This window comes from Oryctolagus cuniculus, chromosome 8 (assembly GCF_051225735.1).
Source record: "Oryctolagus cuniculus isolate XC-2025 breed Fujian yellow rabbit chromosome 8, ASM5122573v1, whole genome shotgun sequence".
In the NCBI taxonomy this organism is placed as follows: domain Eukaryota; kingdom Metazoa; phylum Chordata; class Mammalia; order Lagomorpha; family Leporidae; genus Oryctolagus; species Oryctolagus cuniculus.
The window spans coordinates 108,069,748-108,091,471 of record NC_142874.1 but is presented as its reverse complement, the minus strand read 5'-3'; the positions used below and the strand labels follow the sequence as shown (position 1 = coordinate 108,091,471).

The following is a 21,724-nucleotide window of genomic DNA, read 5'->3' as shown; positions in this document are numbered from 1 at the left end:
TCCTAGCACCTCTTACCTGGAGTCCTGAAAGAAAAACATTCTCCTCATCAAACCAGAGTTTAGCTGAGCAAACCTTGAAACAGGTAATGTTGTGAAGGACACCAACTCTCCAAAGACGCCTATGCTTCAGTTAGTTCCACTATTCTTATTTTCATGTTAACAAAAACGTTTTGATTGACTTACAGGTAAATCCCTTCTATTCTCACCAAAAGAAAACTAGCAACATTTTGGGCAAGAGCTCAACATAAATGAAAAGAAAATTGGTGACTCATCCTCGGCAAGGAGGAAATAATCAGGTGAAGATAATCACCTCCCCTGTGCTTCTCAAAACGGAGCCCTGGAACCCCCAGGGGGACATAGATGAGCTCCCAAAAGACCTGAAGTCTGATCTTCTGGCTTAGTTTTCCTTCATAGGGTGGCCTATTATTTGCAAGTCAGAGCTACAAAGAGAGAGAGAGAGAGAGAGAGAGAGAGAGAGAGAGGTCTTCCATCTGCTGGTTCACTCCCCAAATGACTGTAACAGCCAGAGCTGAGCCAATCTGAAGCCAGGAGGTAGGAGCTTCTTTCGGGTCCCCCAAAGGGTACAGGGGCCCAAGGACTTGAGCCATCTTCTATCACTTTCCCAGGTCATTGCAGAGAACTGGATCAGAAGTGGAGCAGCCAGGACTTGAACCAGTGCTCATGTGGGATGCTGGCACTGCAGGCGGTGGCTTTACTTGCTATGCCACAGTGCCAGCTTCTGGCCTACAAGTAACACATGCTTCATGAGCAACCACTGCTAGCTGTGTATGATCGCACTAGTGTATATAACTTGGCTGACAGTAAGCAGTAGTCTCCTACTGTTCCAATTCAATATTTCTTAGGGCATATAAATAGACCTCCAAAAGAGAAGAATTCTCCTATTTGAGCACCCTAGAAGGATACTAACAAGGTTCTGAATCTGACAACCATGAGGCCAGAAGAAGTGTTCTTTGGAACCAGGAAAACCTTAGCCTATGAGACTATATTTAAAGACCTTGAAACACAGGTGATTCACTTACATGTATGTGTGCAATGAATGGACATCAGTCTGCTGACTGGTGTCTGAAGCCCCAGCCTCTGGGCTTTTCCTGTTGATCTGCCTTTACAAAAGTGCCGCTGGGTGACATTTCCCTTGTGACTCCTCTGCTGCCTGGAAAATACTGTGACCCTGACCCCCAAGCATTCCTAAAACCAGAGCCATGAAGCGTATATAAGTGTCTTGCAGGAGTTCTGAAGAGTGTCCAGGAATGAGTCACCTTGATGAAGCAAGCTCCTCCTGCAGGATTCCTGTGCAGCTAGCGAGGCTGAGACAGAAGAACGGAACTGGGAGCCCAGCCCTCCCCCGGTGGGGTCACCTCCGTTGGACACAGCTGCAGTGGCCCTTGCTTTCAAAATCAAAAATGTGATTTGGTCACACTTGGGTAGCTCCACAGCCATGAATTTGATGTAACCTTAATAAAATTCACAGGACACTGAGTTCCAAATTCTGGGTGCCACGTATGGTGCTGTGTGGATTTTTCTAGTGACCAGAAATAGACCCTCCTTTCTTTACTGTGTCAAAGGGAAGGAAGGCCAAACTCACAGCCAGAGGAAATGAGAGCAATTGACCTGTGCAGTGTCATGGGCTTTAGGCCTGGAGAAGCCTGGAGCAGGACCACTGCTGTGTGGCTTAAGTTTGAGTGACCTCTGTCCACTGCCTCTCCTGGCCAAGTTACATGCACGTCATCCACGTCAGTCTCTCTAGTTCTCCCTTTTCCCTGACCCCACCTGCACCCCGGACTCTCTGCCTGCCAGGTCGCACACCCCGCTTGTATTTGTCATATGCTAGTCATTGCTCTGGAAAATCTACTGGAGCCACCTCCATGGGAATTCCTCACATTTCTTCAGCGATAAATTTGCCCATTTTCTACTTTTATTTTCTATGTTTATCCCTGTGCTACGATGGGGATGTGTTTTTGTTTGCTTATTTCACTGAAAGGCGGAGAGACAGAGAAAGAGAGAGATAGAGAGGGAGAGAGAGACATCTGCTGTCCCATGGTTCACTTCCCAAATGGCTACAACGGCCAGAGCTGGGTCAGGCAGAAGCCAGGAACCAGGAACTCCTTCTGGGCCCCAGTTGTGGGTGGCAGGAATCCAACCACTGTGAGCTAAATAAACCTGTTTTCTTCATCAATAGCTTGCCACGTGTACTTCATTATGGTAATGAAAAGCTGACTCACACCCTACAAATCCCTCCTTCTGCACAGTTTCACTCATCCTCTTATATCAGAATAAGTAACAGAGGGGAAAATGATGAGCAAGGAAGTAAACATTGCTTTATTCTCTAAGTATGTTCTTGAGGGGGGTGTTGTGGCACAAGTTAAACCTCTATTTGGGAAGCCTATATCTTTTATTGTGTGCCTGGGATGGAGTCCTGTCTCTGCTTCCGGTTCAGCTTCCTGCTAAGGAACACTTCAAGAGGCTGCAGGTGATGGCTCAATTACTTGAGTCCTACCACCTGTGTGGGAGACTGAGCTGGAGTTCCTGGATGTAGCCTGGCTCAAGCCTGTCTGTTGCAGGCATTTGGGGAGTAAATCAGAGAATGGAAAATCTCTCTCTCTCTCTCTCTCTCTCTCTCTCCATCACTCAACCTTTCAAATAAATAAATATTAAAAAAGAAAAAATATTACCACCTCATGTTTCAGAAAAAGGACATTCTTATTTGCAGATGTTGATGATCCAGATATGTCTTACTCCACACTCTATAATGACTGTTAGTAATTTCCTAAAGCAAAAGTCCATTCATTCTACAAGCAAGTATGGAAACATACCATGTATACACCAGACATGATGACAAATCCTGGGAGTTTACAAAGTGGTGCAGGACATGGTGAAGAAGGAGGCCAACAATACAAAATAATCTGAAATGAATGTGCTTGTCCCCTTCCATACCCTTTTGCACTATTGGAATGTATTTTGGATTATTCAGTCTTAAAGCCAGAAGCTATCAACAGCTCAGCATAGCCAAGGCTGTGCTGAGTGCTGTTCCATTCCTCCTTACTGCTCTTTCTACCCAGATGTGAAGACTCTAGGTGCTTCCTGTGGCTCTGACACAAAAGCTCTGGATCTCCTGCAAGCAATTCTTCAATTCTTTTTTTTCAAGTTAAGAAATGATTCTTTATTTTAAATTTTATTTATCTATTTGCAAGGCAGAGAAACAGTGACAGAGAGTTAGAGATCTCCCATCCACTTAATTGTTTGCTGCCCAAATGTCCACAACAGCCAGGCTGGGCCGAAGTTGAAACTGGGAGCTGGGAACTTAATCCAGATAGTTCATGTGGATGGCAGGAACCCAGTTCCTGTTCCATCACTGCTGTCTCCCAGGACCTATATTAGCAGGAAGTTAAAGTCAGAAGTCAGAGCCAGGAGTTAAACCCAGGTGGGATGTGGGATGTGGGATGTGTGCATCCTTTTGTCTTATTAATTTATTCATTTTCTTCCTTTCCTTCTTTTTATTTATTTATGTTTTTAAAGATTTATTTTATTTATTTGAAAGGCAGAATAACAGAGAGGAGAGACAGGGAGAAAGAGATCTTCCATCTGCTATTTCACTGCCCAGTCACAAAGGCCAGAGCTGGGCCAGGCCAAAGCCAGGTGCATGGAACTCCATCCAGGTCTCCCACAAGGGTAGCAGGGGCCCAAGTATTTGGGGCATCTTCAGTTATTTTCCCAGGTGCATTAGTAGGAGGCTGGATCAGAAGTAGAACAGCCTGGACCAGAACCAGCACTCTGATATGGGATGCTGGCATCTCAAGCAGCAGCCTAACCACTGTGGTGTAGTGGGTTAAGCCACTGCCTGTGATGTGGCATCCCATATGGAGTGCTGGTTTGAGTCCTGGGTACTCTAGCTCTTATCCAGTTCCCTGCTAATGCACCTGATAGAGCAGCAGAAGATGGCTCAAGTACTTGGGTCCCTGCAACCACATGGAAGACCCAGATGGATGGAGTTCGTGGCTCCTGGCTTTGGCCTGGCTCAACCCTGGCTGTTGCAGCCATTTGGGGAATGAACCAGCAGATGGAAGATCTCTCTCTCTCTCTCTCTCTCTCTCTCTCTCTCTGCTCTGGCTCTCCTTCTCTGTAACATACAGAAAGAAAAAAAAAACATAAATCTTTTTGTAAAAAGAGTAAGAAAAGGGTGGTAGGTGTTTTATTAGAATGAGAAAAGGAAAACATCCCTCTGTCTTGACTTCTGTCATGAGGCTTTGATTCTGAGAGTGGGCAGTTTGACCAACACACAGCGGTGGGGTGGGACTTAGGCTTCTGAGATATTGGCCAGGATCTAGTCGGAGAAAGTTCCATAAAATGACATTGCCCAGAAAGTTTCATGTGACCCTCTGCTTTCTGTGTTTGTAAGACTGTGTCTGTGGTCGGGCCACGAGCCCCTCTCCACCCTCCCTCCTTCCCTTTTGGAGGCCACATGTCCCAGAAAAGCATCATGGGCCCGAGGGTTAAGATCAACAGGTGTTACATAAATGTTCAACTACTCTCATACGTATCATTTTACATTCTTGTTTGTTCTACACTTAACCAGAAATCTAGAAATACACAGGATTATCTATCACTTTAAACCACGTTGGGGACCACTGTGTATGAGTACAAGCACATAAGTAACTGTGTGTAACATAAGTAACATAAGTAACTATGTAGCTGCATTTTTTACCTACAATGAGAAAGCGCAACACCATGGGAACGGACCAGAAATTAAGGTACCAGAGTTCTCCCTCAGGCTCTGCCACTAGATAAGTCAGTCATTTAACATAGAATTTTCCAATTTTTGTAACCTAAGCCTCAGGCCCTCCTTCCATCTGCTTAAACATATCTGAGCGCTACAGAAAAATCTATCAGTATACCAGAAGACAGTGGGCTCTTACCTTAAAAGTTTCTGTAAAATTGTCTATTGCACATAGAAATACGAATTTTTTCTTTAAAAAAAATCACAAAGGTTTAAGCTAATTTAAAGAAGTTTTTTTCTTACCCCCTCCTGGGGGGGGGGGGACAGTGTCAGTATTGTGACACAGCAGGTTAAGCTTCTGCCTGTAAAGCCAGCATTACGTATCAAGCCAGTTCCAGTCCCTGCTAATGTGCCTGGGAAAGTGACAGAAGATAGCCCAAGGGCTTAGGCCCCTGCCACTCATGTGGGAGATCAGAATGGAATTCCTGGCTCCTGGCTTCAGCCTGCCCCAGCCCAACCATGATGGCCATTTTGGGAGTGAACCAGTGGTTAGAAGATCTCTCCCTCTTTCTCTCTCCTCTTTGTCTCTTCCTCTCTCTGTGTTGTTCAGCCTTTCAAATAAAATAAACAAATCTTTAAAAAATTCTTTTCATTTTACTTTTGCATAGTAGCAGAATAAGCCACATTTGTGATATGATTAAGTTTCAGGCTGTCATTCAAAGATTTTCTTTTTTAAAACAGAACATTAAGCATATTAAAAGACAGAGATGATTTAACATAATCTCTTATTCTGTAAATCATGCCAAGACCTGAAGTAGGAATATTACTTGTTAGGCATCATACAAGAAAATTAATGAATTAAAGTTTCTGATGGAATTATTTTTATTTCTTGACATGTTCTCTTCTTAATGAATGTATTTGTAGAGAAAAACATAATTACACAGAAAAAGTAAATGTAATGGGTCAAACTATTTGCAGAAGTAGAGTGATATTTACACATAATTGAAATTTTTAAAATGATTTATTTATCTGAAAGCAGTTATATATAGAGGGAGAGAGAGGAAGACAACCACCCCCCCCACACACACCCCTTCAGAGATCTTCCATCCACTGGGTCACTCCCCAAATGGCTGTAATGATTGGACCTAGGCCAGGTAGAAGCCAGGAACTAGGAACTCCATCCCTGTCTCCCTTGTGGGTGTCAGGGGCCCAAGTACTTGGGCCATCATCTGCTGCTTTCCCAGGCACATTAGTAAGGAGCTGGATAGGAAGCAAAGTAGCCAAGACTCAAACTGGCACTCTGATATGGGATGTCAACATTATACATGGTGGCTTAACCTGCTGCAATCAACATATGTGTCTTAAATTTTTTAACAGGAATATATGGAACACACACACACAAAAAGGAAATATTCCTGTGTGTTTAAAAGTGCAACCTGGGTCCGGCACTGTGGTGTAGAGGGTAAAGTCACTGCTTGCTCTGCCAGCATCCCATAAGTTTCTGGTTTAAGTCCCAGCTGCTCCACTTCAATCCAGCTCTCTGCTATGGCCTGGGAAAGCAGCAAACGATGGCCCAAGTGGGAGACCCAGAAGACACTCCTGGCTCCTGGCATAGATCTGCACAGCTCTGGTCGTTTCGGCCATTGCATCCATCTGTGAAGTAAACCAGTGGATGAAAGATATCTCCTCAGCCTTTGCCTCTCTGTAACTCTGCCTTTCAAACAGATGAATAAATCTTTTTTTTAAAAAAGTAAAACTCCACTATACTTTTTTTAAAAAAGATTTATTTATTTATTTGCAAGTCAGAGTTACACGGAGAGAGAGGAGGCAGAAAGAGAGAGAGGTCTTCCATCCGCTGGTTCACTCCCCAACTGGCCGCAACGGCCAAAGCTGTGCTGATCTGAACCAGGAGCCAGGAGTTTCTCCCATGCGAGTGCAGGGGCCCAAGGACTTGGGTCATCTTCTACTGTTTTCCCAGGCCATAGCAGAGAGCTGGATCAGAAGTGGAGCAGCCGGGTCTTGAACCGGCGCCTATATGGGATGCCAGTGCTTCAGGACAGGGTGTTAACCCACTATGCCACAGCACCAGCCCTCCACTATACTTTTAAAAAACAATTTTTATTTATTTGAAAAGCAAAGAGACAAAGACAAACAGAGGTCTTCCATTTGCTGGTTTTATTCCCCACAAATGCCTACAACAGCCAGGGCTGAACCAGGCTGAAGCCAGGAGCCAGGACCTCCATCCAGGTCTTCCATTTGGCTGGCAGGAACCCAAGTACTTGAGCCGTCATCTGCTGCCTATCAGGGTATGCATTAGCAGGAAGCTGGATCCAGAATGGAATAGTCAGGACCTGAATCAGGCCCTCCTATATGGGATGCTGGCATTCCAAGGTGTGACTTAACTGCTGCACCAACGCCCATCCCAGACCCCACCCTTCAAAGGTTCTATCACCTGTCAACATTTTAACACTGAGGACACACTGCCAGCACATGACCATTTGGGGAACACATACCATATCCAAATCATAGCAAATCATCAAGAACTAATTAAGTCAGAAGCCAAAGATCATCTGTAGTGGGACAGCATTGTGGCGTGGTGGGTTAAAGGCCCAGTCTGCGGCGCTGGCATCCCATATGGGCGACAGTTCAAGTCTCGGCTGTTTCTCTTTTGATCCAGCTCTCTGATATGGCCTGGGAAAGCAGCAGAAGATGGCCCAAGTGCTTGGGCCCCTGGACCCACGTGGGAGATCTGGAAGAAGCTCCTGGCTTCGGATAGCTCAGCTCTGGCTGTTGAGGTCATTTGAAGAGTGAACGACAGAATGGAAGACTTCTCTCTCTGGCTCTACCTCTCTCTCTAACTGTCTTTCAAATAAATAAAATAATTCTTTTTAAAAAACCATCTGTAAATGAAGAATTAAAATGATTTTGGAAGTAACGTAATAGAGTAAAATTTCTTACAAAGCCTGAGAAATTCATACCTGCTTGGGCCACTCAGGGATTGCTCTTGAGGTCTCAACCTCCTTGGGAAATGTGTGTTCTGTGCAGCCCTTCTAGCATTTCAAAAGATTTCCCAAAGCCTAATGACCTTACACACAAGGCTGTTTCTTTCCTCTCAATCACCTCTTTATTCTTTTTGGTTTAGTGGAAGAGGCGTATGACTGGGAGTCAGTAACCTGGAGTTCTGCTCTGCTTTGAGTGAGCATTTATAAATTAGGATGGTTTAATTAATTCCTCTGGGCTTCAGTTCTTTATTTTTTTCCTTTTTTTAAAAAGATTATTTTATTTATTTGAAAGAGTTACAGAGAGACGTAAACACAGAGAGAGGTTTTCCATCCGCTGGTTCACTCCACAGATGGCCGCAACAGCCGGAGCTGTGCCGATCTGAAGCCAGGAGCCAGGAGCTTTTTCAGGGTCTCCAATGCAGGTGCAGGCACCCAAGGACTTGGACCATCCTCCGCTGCTTTCCCAGGCCATAGCAGAGAGCTGGATCGGAAGAGGAGCAGCCGGGACTAGAACTGGTGCCCATATGGGATGCCGATGCTTCAGGCCAGGGCTTTAACCCTCTGCGCCACAGCACCAGCCCTGGGCTTCAGTTCTTACATCAGGAAAATGAGAATAGGCCAAATGATCTTCAAGATTCCCTTCAATTTTTGTGTTATTTGGTGCTTGCAAATGGGCTAATGCCTATGAAATCTACTCCTAGCACAAAGTAAACAAGGTGACACAGAGACCATAAATTTCCTTTCTCAACAGTATGAGAAAATTCAACAAAAGTTATATGAAAAATGAAGATTAATTTTGTTTGTTAGAATCCTGCAGGGGCAGACATGTGGCACAGCAGTTAAGACCCCATTTGGGACTCCTGCCTTCCATGCCAGAATGCAAGGGTTCAAGTCTCAGTTTTACTTTTTTTTTTTAATTAGCCTACTATAGATTTATTGAAATTTTTAAAGATTTATTTACTTATTTGAAAAGCAGAGTTACCTAGAAGCAGAGGCAGAGAGTGACAGACAGGTCTTCCATCTGCTGGTTCACTCTCCAAATGGCTGCAATGGGTAGAGCAAGGCTGATTTGAAGCCAGGAGACAGGAGCTTCTTCTGGGTCTCCCATGTGGTGCAGGGACCCAAGGACTTGGGCCATCTTCTACTGCTTTCCCAGTCCATAGCAGGGAGCTGGATTGGAAGTGGAGCAGCTTGGTCTCGAAACTGCACCCATATGGGATGTGGGCACTGTAGACAGTGGCTTTACCCGCTATACCACAACACTGGTCCCTCAGCTTTACTTGTTATTATAGCTTCCTGCTAATGCGTACCCTAGATGATAGCAGCTGACGATTACTTGAGCCCCTTGCCATCCATGTGGGAGGCCCAGACTGAATTCCAGGTTGTTGGCATCAGCTGGCCCAACTTTGGCTGTTGCAGACATTTGGGGATTTGGGGAAGGAATCAGTGGATGAAAGCTCTCTCTCTCTCTCCCTGTCTGTATTCTTCTGTAATAAATAAATAAAATTCTAAAATCTTACAATGAAAAAATGCGCCCATTATAAATTTCTGATATGATGTTCAATTGTTTAACACATAAGGGGTCTTCAAAAAGTTGTGCTTTTAAAAAATTTTTTTAAATTTTATTTATTTGAAAGAGAGAGAGAGAGACTGACAAAAAGAGAGATCTTCTATATACTGGTTCACTCCCCAAATGCCCTCAATAAGTGTGGCTGGGTTAGGCTGGAGCCAGGAGCAGGTAAATATCTTTCATGGGTGGCAGGAACTCAAGTACTTGAGCCATCACCTACTGCCTCCCAGGGTGTGCATTAGCAGGAAGCCGAAATCAGAAGTGGAGTGGTGACTTGAACTCAGGTACTCTGATATGGAATGTGGGCATCCTATGTTGTATTTGCACCAAAAGTTCATGCCATCTTCAAAAACTGTGCAGAAAGTTCACATTATAAAAAACCATGCAATAGTTTCAAACACTTTTTACATCAAATAAATTTATCTTTTAGAATATTTCTCTATTTTATTATTTGGAAGACAGAGAGAATCTTCCATTTGGTTCACTCCCCAAATCCTCAAATGCTTTCAGTGGCCAGGGATGGGCCAGGCCCAAAACAGGGATCTGAGTTCCATACACATCTCTTATTTGAGTGGCAGAGGCCCCATCACTTGAGCCATCACCCATTATCCTCCAAGGTGTGCATTAGCAGGAAGTTGAATCAGAAACAAAATAGCTAGGTCTCAAACTGGCATTTCCATATGGGATGTGGGTATCCCAAGTGGTAGATTAACCTTCTGTATCACAATGCCCACTCCATGTGTTTTAATTTCATGTTATTTTACTGCAACACTTAAAAAGAGTTTATGATTAAAAATGTTCACACTCTGACAAGGAAATTCTACTCCCAGGACATTATCCTACATCTACACCAGCAGGGATTTAGAAACAAAATTGTTCATTCAACATGAATGAAGGGAGTATCTTTACAAAAAGATAACTCATTCTGAATGATGACACCAATGATTTAAATAGGTATAAAAATTAAATCCCACTTGTACTTCACACAGAAGAAGTTTTAATCTCTAGTTGAGTGACCGCTGCTTAGAATAAAATTAGGTGTGACACAACAAAATTGGAAAGAAATGGACTGAGCTTTGGGAGTTGCTGAATTCAAATATGACCTGGGGGAGGTTTCAGGCAGGTTAGTCCATGTCAGGTCCCATCAATTATGGCCACTATGAAAGGTATTTATGCTCACTGATGAAGGTCTCATATGTATGAGGGAAAACCTCATGCATGTGAATATTAATGAGATTCACTTGCTGCCTGCTGAGTTAAGAAAGCACCTACGCTGGGGGCTGAGCCACTGCCCACAGCACTGACCTCCCATATGGGTGCCTGTTTGAGTCCTGGGTGCTCCCTGCTAATGTACCTGGCAAAGCAGTGGAAGGTGGCCCAAGTGTTTGGGCCCCTGCACCCACATGGAGGGCCTGGAAGAAGTTCTGGCTCCTGACGTCATCTTGGCCCAGCCCGGGCTGCTATGGCCATTTGGGGAGTGAGCCAGTGGATGGAAGACCTCTCTCTCTCTCTCTGTCTCTCCCTTTCTCTCTGTACCCCTGCCTTTCAAATAAATAAAATGACTCTTGAGAGAGAGAGAGAGAGAGAGAGAGAAAGAAGAAGAAAAAGAAGAAGAAGATGAGGAAGAGGAAGAAGAAGAAATCAGCTACACACATGTTTAAAGGTACATTTAGTGGCCAGCGTTGAGGCAGGTTAAGCCACAGCCTTGCAATGCTGGTATCCCATATGAGCACTGGTTTGAGTCTTGGCTCTTCCACTTCCAATCCAGCTCCCTGTTAATGTGGCTGGAAAAGCAGCAGATGATGATCTGAGTCCTTGGGGCTCTGCACCTACATGGGAAACCCAGATGCAGTTCCTGGCTCTTGGTTTTGGACTGGCCCAGCCTAGCCTTTGTGGCTACTTGGGGAGTGAATCAGCAGATAGTCTCTCACTCTCTAACTCTGCCTTTCAGATAAATAAAATAATTTTTGTTTAAAAATTAATTTTATATCAAACACCACCTTATAGCTAGAGTTGTTCATACACACTCACATCAAGGTAATGCCTCTTGGAATTCTCGATCAAACTAACACTGATGAAACTTTTCCCTTGTTCTTGGAACTTATCTCAATTGGAATCCAAATTCACTCCTTAACCTAGCCTGCAATTATTCTTTTTTTTTTTTTTTTTGACAGGCAGAGTGGACAGTGAGAGAGACAGAGAAAGGTCTTCCTTTGCCATTGGTTCACCCTCCAATGGCCGCCACGGCCGGCGCGCTGCGGCCGGGACACCGTGCTGATCCAGTGGCAGGAGCCAGGTACTTCTCCTGGTCTCCCATGGGGTGCAGGGCCCAAGCACTTGGGCCATCCTCCACTGCCTTCCCTGGCCACAGCAGAGAGCTGGCCTGGAAGAGGGGCAACCGGGACAGACTCCGGCGCCCCGACCGGGACTAGAACCTGGTGTGCTGGCGTCGCAAGGTGGAGGATTAGCCTAGTGAGCCGCGACGCCGGCCTTTTTTTTTTTTTTTAAAAAAAGGACAGACTTTATTTACTTATTTATTGTATTTGAGAGGTTGAGACACAGAAGGGACAGGCAGAGAGCTCCCACTTGCTGGTTCACTCCCCAAATGCCTACGCTGGCCAGGACTGGACCCCTGCTCTCTTAAGTGCATAGCAGGGACCCAATCACTCCAGCCATCATAGGTGCCTCCCAAGGTTTGCTTTGGTGGGAAGCTGGGTATTGAGCCAGAGCTGGGAATTGAACCCAGGCACTCCAGCAGCTAAATGCCTGCTCCCTTGCTGGAATTTTTTTTTTAAAGATTTATTTATTTATTTGAAAGAGTTACACACAGAGAGGAAAAGACAGAGACAGAGACAAAGAATCTTTCATCCACTGGTTCACTCCCCAAATGGCCACAACAGCCAAGATTAGGCCAAATCGAAGCTAGGAGTCAGGAGCTTCTTCAGGATCTCCCACATGTGTTCAGAGGTCCAAGTACTTGAGCCTTCTTCTGCAACTCTCCCAGGCACATTAGCAGGGAGCTGGATTGGAAGTGGAGCAGCTGGGTCTCGAACTGGTGCCCATATGGGATGCCAGCTTCACAGGCGTTGGCTTTATCTGCTATGCCACAATGCCAGCCCAGGGATTCTTAATTCATTAGTTGGCATTGCTATTTCTGCAGTTATTTTATCTCCTTTGCCAGTTCTATACTTTCTATCTTTGTGGACGTGCAAGGCTGTACTTTTAAAGCCAATGATTCTTACCCAAGATAAGCTACACTATTTATAGTCAATGTCAATCAATCATATTGGATTTTTCCAAGTAGACTATTTTTGATACTTTGTAGGAGATTAAATCCTCTTAACTATTTTTACATAATCTCTATCAAAAGCATTTCTTTCACAGCTGCTATCACACTGCCCCCTGGGGGTCACTAGGTAGAAGTGCAGTCTCAGTGGCCTTAGACCTTAAGAATTTAGCAGATAGCGAGTAACAACACATTTCAGTATCATCACAGTGGAAAGTCTTAAAGTATCCCTGGAATGTCAGGTAAATTCATCTTTGTGTGTATAATTTTAAAAACAGTTATATCAGAGGTTTTTAAAAAAGATTTATTTTATTTATTTGAAAGGAAGAGTTGCAGAAAAAGACAAAACAGAAAGAGAGAGAGCGAGCGAGAGAGAGCGCTTCCATCTGCTGGTTCACTTCCCAAATGGCCACAATGTCAGGGGATGGGCCAGGCCAAGGCCAAGAGCCTGAAACTCCATCTGGATCTCCATGTGGGTGGCAGGGGCCAAAATTCTTGGACTACTTCTGCTGCTTTCCCAGTCACATTAGCAGGGAGCTGAATCAGAAGTGGGACAGCTGGGACTTGAACCGGTGCTCTTATGGGATGCCATGCAGCTTAACCCACTGTGCCACAATGCCAGACCCTCAAAATTTTCTAAAAAGAGGCAGAAAGAAAAACAGGTAGACGGACAGAGAGCTCCCATCTGTTGATTCACCCTTCAAATGCCAACAGTGGACAAGAGTGGGCCAAGCTAAAGTCAGGAACCAGGAACACGGTTCAGGTCTCCCACATGAGTGGCAGGACCCAATGACTTGAGTCATCACCCAAGGTCTGCATTAGCAGAAATCTGGGGTCAGGAGTTGGAGCTGGATATGAAACCAAGATACTCCAATGTGGGATATGAGTGTCTCAACCAGCATCTTCATCTTTAGACTAAACACCACCCCTTCTCCAAAAATCTTTTTGATTTGCTGTTGGATTTGGTTTCCTGAATTTTGTTGAAAATATTTGCATTTGTATTCATCAGGGATATTAGTCTGTAGTTTTCTCCTTTTGTTGTGCTTTTTAATCCATTTGGCTTGTCTATATATATTTTTAGTATTCTTTTTTAAAGATTTATTTTATTTATTTGAAAGCTATAGAGACCGAGCGAGTGAGTGAGTGAGAGAGATTGGTTTTCCATTTGCTGGTTGACTCTCCAAATGGGTGCAATGGCTGGGGCTGGGCCAGGCCAAAGCCAGGAGTCTGGAACTTCATCTGGGTCTCTCATGTGGGTTGCAGGGACCCAAGTACTTGGGCCATCTTCCACTGCTTTCCCAGGAACATTAACAGGGAGCTGGATCTGAAGCAGAGCAGCCAGGACTCAAACCGTTGCTCTGAGATGGGATGCCAGCATTCTAGCCAGCAGCTTAACCCACTTCACCTCAACATTGGCCTCCCAGTCTATATCTTGTGATTGGAGTATTTAATCCATTTATATTCAAGGTTATTATTGATAGGTTAGAATTTAATCCTACAATTTTGTTAAGTTTTCTGACTGGTTTGTTTGATCCATTCCATCTCTTATTATCTCTGGTTTGTTAGTTTCCTGTAATGATAAAGTGTCTTTCTTACCAAAGTTGGATGTGTTCTGTTTCCCAAGGACTCATGTGTTGTTTGCGTGGTCCTCAGTGTTCCTCTGTAGGAACCGATAGAAACTTTAAGAGGTGGGATCTAGTGAGAGTTCCCTGGGTCACTAGGAGCACTGTCCTTGGGAGGGAATATGGTCTCCTGGGATGAGTTCTTACAGAAGCAAGTTGTCATAAAAGCCAGAGTCTCCTTCCAGCTCGTTCTTGAGATGTGAATTCTTCAACCCACACATGTTCCTGCTGTCCCTCAAACAAGCCTGTGAGTGAAATTTGGACTGTCAGCTTCCAAAACTGTTACCAAAATAAGGCTTTTCTTTATAAAATTAGCCTGCCTCAGCTATTTCATTATAGTGATGAAAAGCTGACTGCTACAATTCTTTTCTCTTTTACATTTATGTGTATATTTTACCTATGAGATGTATTTTTTTAAATTTATTTATTTATTTGAAAGAGTTACAGAGATAAAGAGCAAGAGAGAGAGGTCTTCCATATGCTGGTTCATTCCCCAAGTGGCTGAAACAGCCAGGTCTGGGCCAGGCCAAAGCTGGGAGCCAAGAGCTTCATCCGGGTCTCCCAAGAGGATGGCAGGGGCCCAAGTATTTGGGCCATCTTCTGCGGCTTTTCCCAGACCATTAGCAGGGAGATGAATTGGAAGTGGAGCAGCTGGGACACAAACTGGCACCCATGGCAGGCAGCGGCTTTACCCACTATGCCACAACATTGGCTCCAAGACATTTCCTATGTCTTTCTGTGATGGTAGCTATCATCCTTTCACATCCGTCCAGATGTAGGAATCCCATTATCCAAGGCAGTAGGAAGAGGTTTCCATGATAATATAAACAGAGTCACTTTCTCAGTTAAGGGACATTCTAGGGAGCAGGAATTTGGTGCAGTGTTTAAGCCATCACTTGTGAGCTCTGCTTCTATATTGGAATGCCTAGGTTTGAGTCCTGGCTCTACTTCCTATCTAACTTCCTGATAATACTCACCCTGGGAAGCAGCACATGATACCTCAAGTATGTGGGTCCCCGTTACACATGTGGAAGACCCAGACTGAGTTTTGAGTTCCTGCCTTCAGCTTGGCTCAGCCCCAGCTGCTACAGACCATTTGAGAAGTGAACCAACAGTTGGAAGGTCTCGCTGTTTTCTCTACCTCCTAAACACGTAATTTTTTAAAAAGATACATTCCAGGCATCAGTGACCAGCAGGAAATGGTTATTAATCCTACAGATTGTGAGTGTCACTTAGCAGACAAGACTGTGGTTGGTCATGACCAATATAGCCAGAGTTACGTTAAGCTGGATCCTGAAAGTGATATCTCACCATGGTTTTGGTTCGCATTTCCCTAATTATAAATGATGTTGTCTATACTGTGTATCTTCTTTGGAGAAATGCCTATTCAAGTCTTTTGTCCAATTTTTAATTGGGTAGTTTGTTTTTTGTTGTTGTTGTTTAGTCAGAAGGATTCTTTACATATTATCTGCACATTAATCCCTTACTAGATATGTGATTTGCAAATATTTTCTGCCATCTGTGGGTTGCCTTTTCATTCTGTTGATAGCGTACACAAGTTTAAAATTTTAACAAAGGGTTATTTATCTTTTTCTTTTTTATTTGTGCTTTTGGTATCATATCCAATAAATTAATTATTCTTTGCCAAATCCAATGTCACAAAAAATTTCTCCTTTTTCTAAGGGTTTAATAGTTTCCATTGGTAAATTTTGACCTAATATTTATGATGTAAGGTAAGGGACCAGCTTCATTCTTTTGTCCACTGTTGCAAAGACTGTTCTTTACTGATTAAATGGTCTTGGCACTTTTGCCAAAAATCATTTGATCATATACATCAGGGTTTATGTCACATCTTTGGAATACAATTAATTTTTTTAATCCTTTAGATCACTAAAACCCATAAAACACTAATTTTGCGACATTATTTTATGGTAACAGTGATTTGCTGAAATGAGACAAATCTTTAGGGAACAAATACATAATCATTACTTATATATTCATGTATTTTCAGTGTGTCAACCATCCAAACATGGCTGCTGCACAACAAAACCAGAAATGGGCAATACTAAATCAATTCATGTTCTTACATATGAGACGTCCAGTTAAATAGAAAACACTGCTTTATTTATCTCTGTGTGTGCACGTTTGTTGAAAATACACTGTCCTGGTTTTCCTGCCCATCTTATCATATCTGAAATGACCCAGCACAACACGATCATGCCTATCATTAAACTATCAGCACATTAGGAATTCTTGTACGCTTTAAATTACATTATCCTTAATCTTCCAAAGGCAAGCAAACAAGAAACCCAAACATACTGCACACTCACACACTCACACCCACACACACAGGCAGGCCTGGATATGACAGGATACTTCTGCAAGAAACAATATCCTAAAAGTGTCTACCCTGAAAACCAGCAAGCGGCATAACCGTTGTGCAGCGTCAGTAGCAGCTCTTATCCTGGTAACTACTGTTCGTAAATGACCATGTCAACAGCGTTTATTCTGATAGTTCTGCACTGACGCCACGAGCCGCTCAGCAGCAACCGGCCACGAACCCCCGTCCAGGCCCGTGGCCCTCCGCAGCGGCGCCCACACAGCGTCCGGTAAGCCGCAGCTCCCCGCGCGTCCAGCGAGGCCCGAGCTCGCCCACCGCCGCCTGGCGCGGGCTGCCCTACAGGGGGCGCTCGCGCCCCGCGTCCGCGGCCCGGGAGCCGACGCAGGTCCCGCCTTCTCGCTGGCCCCGCCCAGCTGGCGCGTCGCGTCGCCGTCAGGATCCGGGCCGCGCGCGTCAGGCGCCCGCGCTCCCGTGCTGAGCCGCGGCGGAGGCGGCAGCATGGAGGGCGAGAGCACGCAGGCGGTGCTCTCGGGCTTTGTGCTCGGAGCGCTGACCTTCCAGCACCTCAGCACGGACTCGGACACGGTGAGCCGAGTGGCCGGGAGGCTCGCGTCGGCGTCGCCGAGGGAGAGCCCCGCGCGCGGCCCTACCCCGCCCGCCGGCTCCCCCGACGCCGCCGCGCCGCCGTCCTCCCGTCGCGGTCCTTGCGGTGCCTCCCGCTCACCAAGTCTTCTCCGACATTGGCGTTCCCCTTCTGACCTGTTCGCTTCCGTTCCCCGACCCGAGTGCTCCACACGCCCGAGCCGCTCCTTCATCACCGCCCCCTTTTTTTTTTCTGGTCCAACTCGGGCGGGAAAGGAGCAAGAGTCCCGGCGCGTCGTCCCGCGCCTGCGGGCGGTGGCCGCCGACCTCTCGCCGCCCTGAGGGCCGCGCCTGCGTGCGCACAGCCGGGCTCCTCCGCCGTGCGCGCCGGTGGACCGTGGGAGGGGGCTCCACGCCGCCCCCGCCGCTCGTCTTCGCCGGTCCTTAGCGGAGGAAAGGGCTTAGTTGGGTGTATCGCCTCTCTCATGCTGTTCGTGTTGCTGTCCGAGCTGTTGAAAGTGTGAGGCCCCGGCTAGTTCCTGCTTTGCTACTTTTCAGTTTATCCCTGAAAAGTTAGGTGTTTACGTTCTGGTCTAGGTTCAGAATCTCTGGGTGACGATCAGAAGTGGACTAGTTTTTAAAAATTCAGCGCCTGCTTTCTAAAACTTCATGAAATGGAAACACACACTATGTAAAACTGAATTTCGGAAGCGTCACGTAGTAAGTGCTTAGTAAAACTTGAAGGAAATTACACGCACCTCAAGTTCCCTTTCCTCCCCACTGTATGATAGTCTGCACAATACCATTTGAACAGTCATTTATGCAAGATGTTGTGCCCTTCACTTTAAAATAATGAGCTAATAATAACAATAACAATCCTAATAAAAGTTGGCCTTAGTATGTTTTATGTATACAATTTCAAATTAGCACCTAGTGAAAGGCAGATGTAGTGTAAAATACGTGTGTAGTTGTGGAAATTATTTCCGTCAGTCTTTAGTGTAAATACAACCAGTCCTTACACCCTCTGTAGCTTAAAGGATTAGCCTTTGGAAAGTTCCTTACCTTAGGGTTGGTTTCTCAGATCTTTTGGTGGAAGTCTTTAAAATGGTTGTTTTCTGAATGGCTGCACTTGCACATACCCTGCTTCCTTCCCCAGTTTCTGACCTGGGAAGCATCACAATCAACACTGGACTCTAGTTCTGGGTTCTTCCTCCCCATTTGATTCCAGCAAGGCATTAGTTAATAATTATAAAGCAGATAAAATCTTCATTGCCAAGCATACTGTTAAGCTTACCTACAGGAATCATTGAATTTTCTAGAATGCAAAGAAATAACCTCTATTGTGGCCTGGGTTTTTACAAGATTTGGAGCACATAGCAGCACGTTAAAAAAGCAGATTCTGAAATTGAATCCCGACTCTTCATTGTTTCATCTTTGCCCAATGTTTCATATTTTACACCAATTTAAATTTGGAAATACCAATCATTGTGTCATATAGCTGAGAAACGTCCAGACTTCCAGAAGCAGGTATGGTTCAGCCCAGACCCTGGATGTTCTGTAATTGGCTCTGTCCTGTCTGTCTCCTTCAAAGAGAGGGGCTTTCTGTTCCAGTGCCAGCTGCTCTACTTGCTCCTCAATTATGTGCTTATTTCATGGCTTTAAAGAGTATCTTAGGCTTTAAGGTCTGCCAAGTACTACAAGTGCTGCCTGAACAAATACTGCCCAGCACTTTAAAGTCAGATCCATTTTTGTCACCTCCACGGTGCCTTCTCCAATCATTTGAGGCCATTTCAGTCTCCTTCCCCTGCCTAAAACTACGGTAGTATGCACAGTCTGTTATAACTATTTGTGTTCTCCAAGTAAACAGAAAGCACCTCAGGTCTTTGTGTACACACACACACACACACACTTGAATATAGTGGGGCTTATAAAAGTTCATTGAAGTGTAAAATTAAGACGTGTCTTTTGTTGCATTATTATATCTATCTACCTACCTACCTATTTAAAGGTTTATATATTTATCTGAAAGGCAGAGGGAGAGACAGAGATCTTCAGTCTGCCGGTTCACTTCCCAAAGGCCACAACGGCCAGGGTTCTGCAAGGCTGAAGCCAGAAGCCAGGAACTCCATCTGGGCTTCCCGTGTGGGTGGCAGTGGCCCAAGCACTTGAGTCACTTTTTACAGCTTTCCTAGGCGCATTAGCAGGGAGCTGGTTTGGAGGTGAAGCAGCTGGGACAGGAACCTGTGCCCATAAGATATGCCAGTGCCACAGTGCTTAACCCACTGTGCCACAACACAGGTCCTGCAAAAGAAATTTTGAAATTTTTGCATAGATGTTTTCCATGAACTTCTTGTAGTGCTCTCATACATTGTAAAATATTCAGAAAATATCACTTGGTGACTAAACAGTAATTCTGTTGGTTTATTCCATATTCTACACTTAATCTCAGCCAAAAGCCAGAGAAGTGATGGTTTATTCCATAACTTTTATGCTTTCTATTCTTATCTTCATAGGAAGGTTTTCTCATTGGGGAAGTGAAAGGTGAAGCCAAAAATAGCATTACTGATTCCCAAATGGATGATGTGGAGGTTGTTTATACAATTGGTGAGTCATTTACTTCTGTGTCTTCTATTTTTGATGCTCTGTACTAAAAGAGTTCAATTTAAATTAGTTTTAAATATATGTAATATGTAATGTGCTTTATATATACACATGCTTTTTAAGAGCAGAATTTAAATATACTGTACTTCTTTTCCAATTAAAATTGTGATCATCAGTTGGCCTAAAGCAAAAAAACAAACCATTCCTGCTGTGTAGGTGGCAGGAAGATGGGCCAGCAAAAGGAAGACCAAGGAAAAATACAAGTAGTGTACACAGAAATGTTAAGTTGCCACAGAAAAATCTGGGGTTGAGAACTGAAAAAACACTGGTTAGATTACTAAAAACCTTTTGTGATTTCTGAAATTCAGTGGGGGAAAGACTAGATGGTGAGCTTTTGAGAAGTAAGTTGTGAAGCACTTACAGCCAGTGGCAGCTGTTCTTCCAAAACAAAAGAGGGGATGGAGGGAGTTTTTAAAATACCTAGCGGGACAGTTGTTTGGTCTTAGCAATTAAGATACCTGTATCTCATATTGGAGTACTTGTGTTCAGTTCCTGGCTACAGCTTCTGACTCCAGCTTCCTGGTAATGCAGATGGCAAGCAGGCATACTGGTTTAAGTAATTTGGTTGCTTCCACCCACATGGAATGCCTGGATTGAATTGCCAGCAAAGCCCTGTCTATTTTGGGCCTTTGGGGAGTGAGCCAGTAGATGGGAGCACTTACTCTGTCCCTCTCTGCCTCTCAAATAAATAAAAAAATAAAAGTTTTACAAATTAAAAAAAAATAACAGGGAATTTTCTGACTACCTTATTATGTGTGTATATATATATGCATATTTTTTTTCAAGATTTATTTATTTATTTGAAAGAGTTACAGAGAGGCAGAGACAGAGAGAGGTCTTTTCATCTGGTTTACTCCCCAGATGACTGCAACGGCCGGAGCTGTGCCAATCCAAAGCCAGGAGCCAGGAGCTTCTTCCAGGTCTCCCACTTGGGTGCAGGATCCCAAGCACTTGGGCCGTCTTGCACTCCTTTCCTAGGCCATAGCAGAGAGCTGGATCGGAAGTGGAGCAGCCAGGACGCAAACCAGTGCCCATATGAGATGCCGGCACTTCATCGCTACAGCACTGGCCCCCTAATATATTTTATTTTAGGCACATGTCTTTTTTAAAACCAAACCGGTAGTGTGCTCCACAAAAAGTTTAGTATCCTGACATGTTATGTCTTGATCATATTCTCAAGTAAATAATTCCCTACAGTATCATCAATATAATATTTTTGGTAACTGCTGTGTATTCTGCTCTTACAGTCTTTAAATAGTCATTTAAATTATAATCAGCTACTTCCAGGTTTTTTTTGAGAGAAAACCAAGATTTATTTAAGTCTGAAACCTCCTGCTGAAGCAGCCAAGAGGGGGGCCGGTTCTTTGCTGTAAATTATACTAAAGCAAATATCCTGTGCATACATCTTTTGGCTTTCTTTATTATAGATTCCTAGATATAATATTACTATGTAATTTTACTATTGTCACAGGGTCTGGACATTTTTAAGGTTTTGATTTGCATTAACAAATTGCTTTCCAGAAAGATAAAACCGTTTCTACTCAAAACCATTTTAAAAAAAGTTTATTTTAAAGTTATTTGAAAGGCAGAGCGATAGGGAGAGAGCTTCCATCTGCTGATTCATTCCCCATATACCCACAACAGCCAGGTTTGGGCCAGGCTGAAGCTGGGAGCAGGAACTCTATTCTGGTCTCACAAGAATAGCAGGAGCTCAAGTACTTGGGCCATCTTCCACTGGTTTCCCAGACGCATTATTAGGAAGCTTGATTGGAAGTGGAGAAGCTGGGACTTGAATTGGCACTCTGATACAGGATACTCATGTGGCAAGCTGCAGCTTAATCCCTGAGCCATAATACTGGATCCACCATAACTTTTGTTTTTAAGATTTTATTTTTTTATTTGAGAGGTATAGAGTTGCAGAGAGAGGG

At 44.3% G+C, this 21,724-nt stretch overlaps 2 protein-coding genes across 3 annotated transcripts in view; one reads left to right on the top strand and one right to left on the bottom strand.

The window, feature by feature from the left end:
* Nucleotides 1-17,487, bottom strand: part of GPAT3 (glycerol-3-phosphate acyltransferase 3) — a 108,084-nt gene extending 90,597 nt beyond the window's left edge. The window contains exon 1 of the mRNA XM_051819585.3: nucleotides 17,313-17,487. Within this exon, the coding sequence (XP_051675545.1) occupies nucleotides 17,313-17,368 (56 nt within the window). The 5' untranslated portion in view covers nucleotides 17,369-17,487. The remainder of the gene's footprint in view (nucleotides 1-17,312) is intronic.
* Nucleotides 16,930-21,724, top strand: part of ABRAXAS1 (abraxas 1, BRCA1 A complex subunit) — a 21,835-nt gene continuing 17,040 nt past the window's right edge. The window contains exons 1-2 of one of the 2 annotated variants that reach the window (XM_089303116.1): nucleotides 16,930-17,138; nucleotides 19,649-19,739. In XM_089303116.1, the coding sequence (XP_089159242.1) occupies nucleotides 17,052-17,138; nucleotides 19,649-19,739 (178 nt within the window). In that variant the 5' untranslated portion in view covers nucleotides 16,930-17,051. The remainder of the gene's footprint in view (nucleotides 17,139-19,648; nucleotides 19,740-21,724) is intronic. The other variant, XM_002717038.6, reaches the window with a different exon arrangement.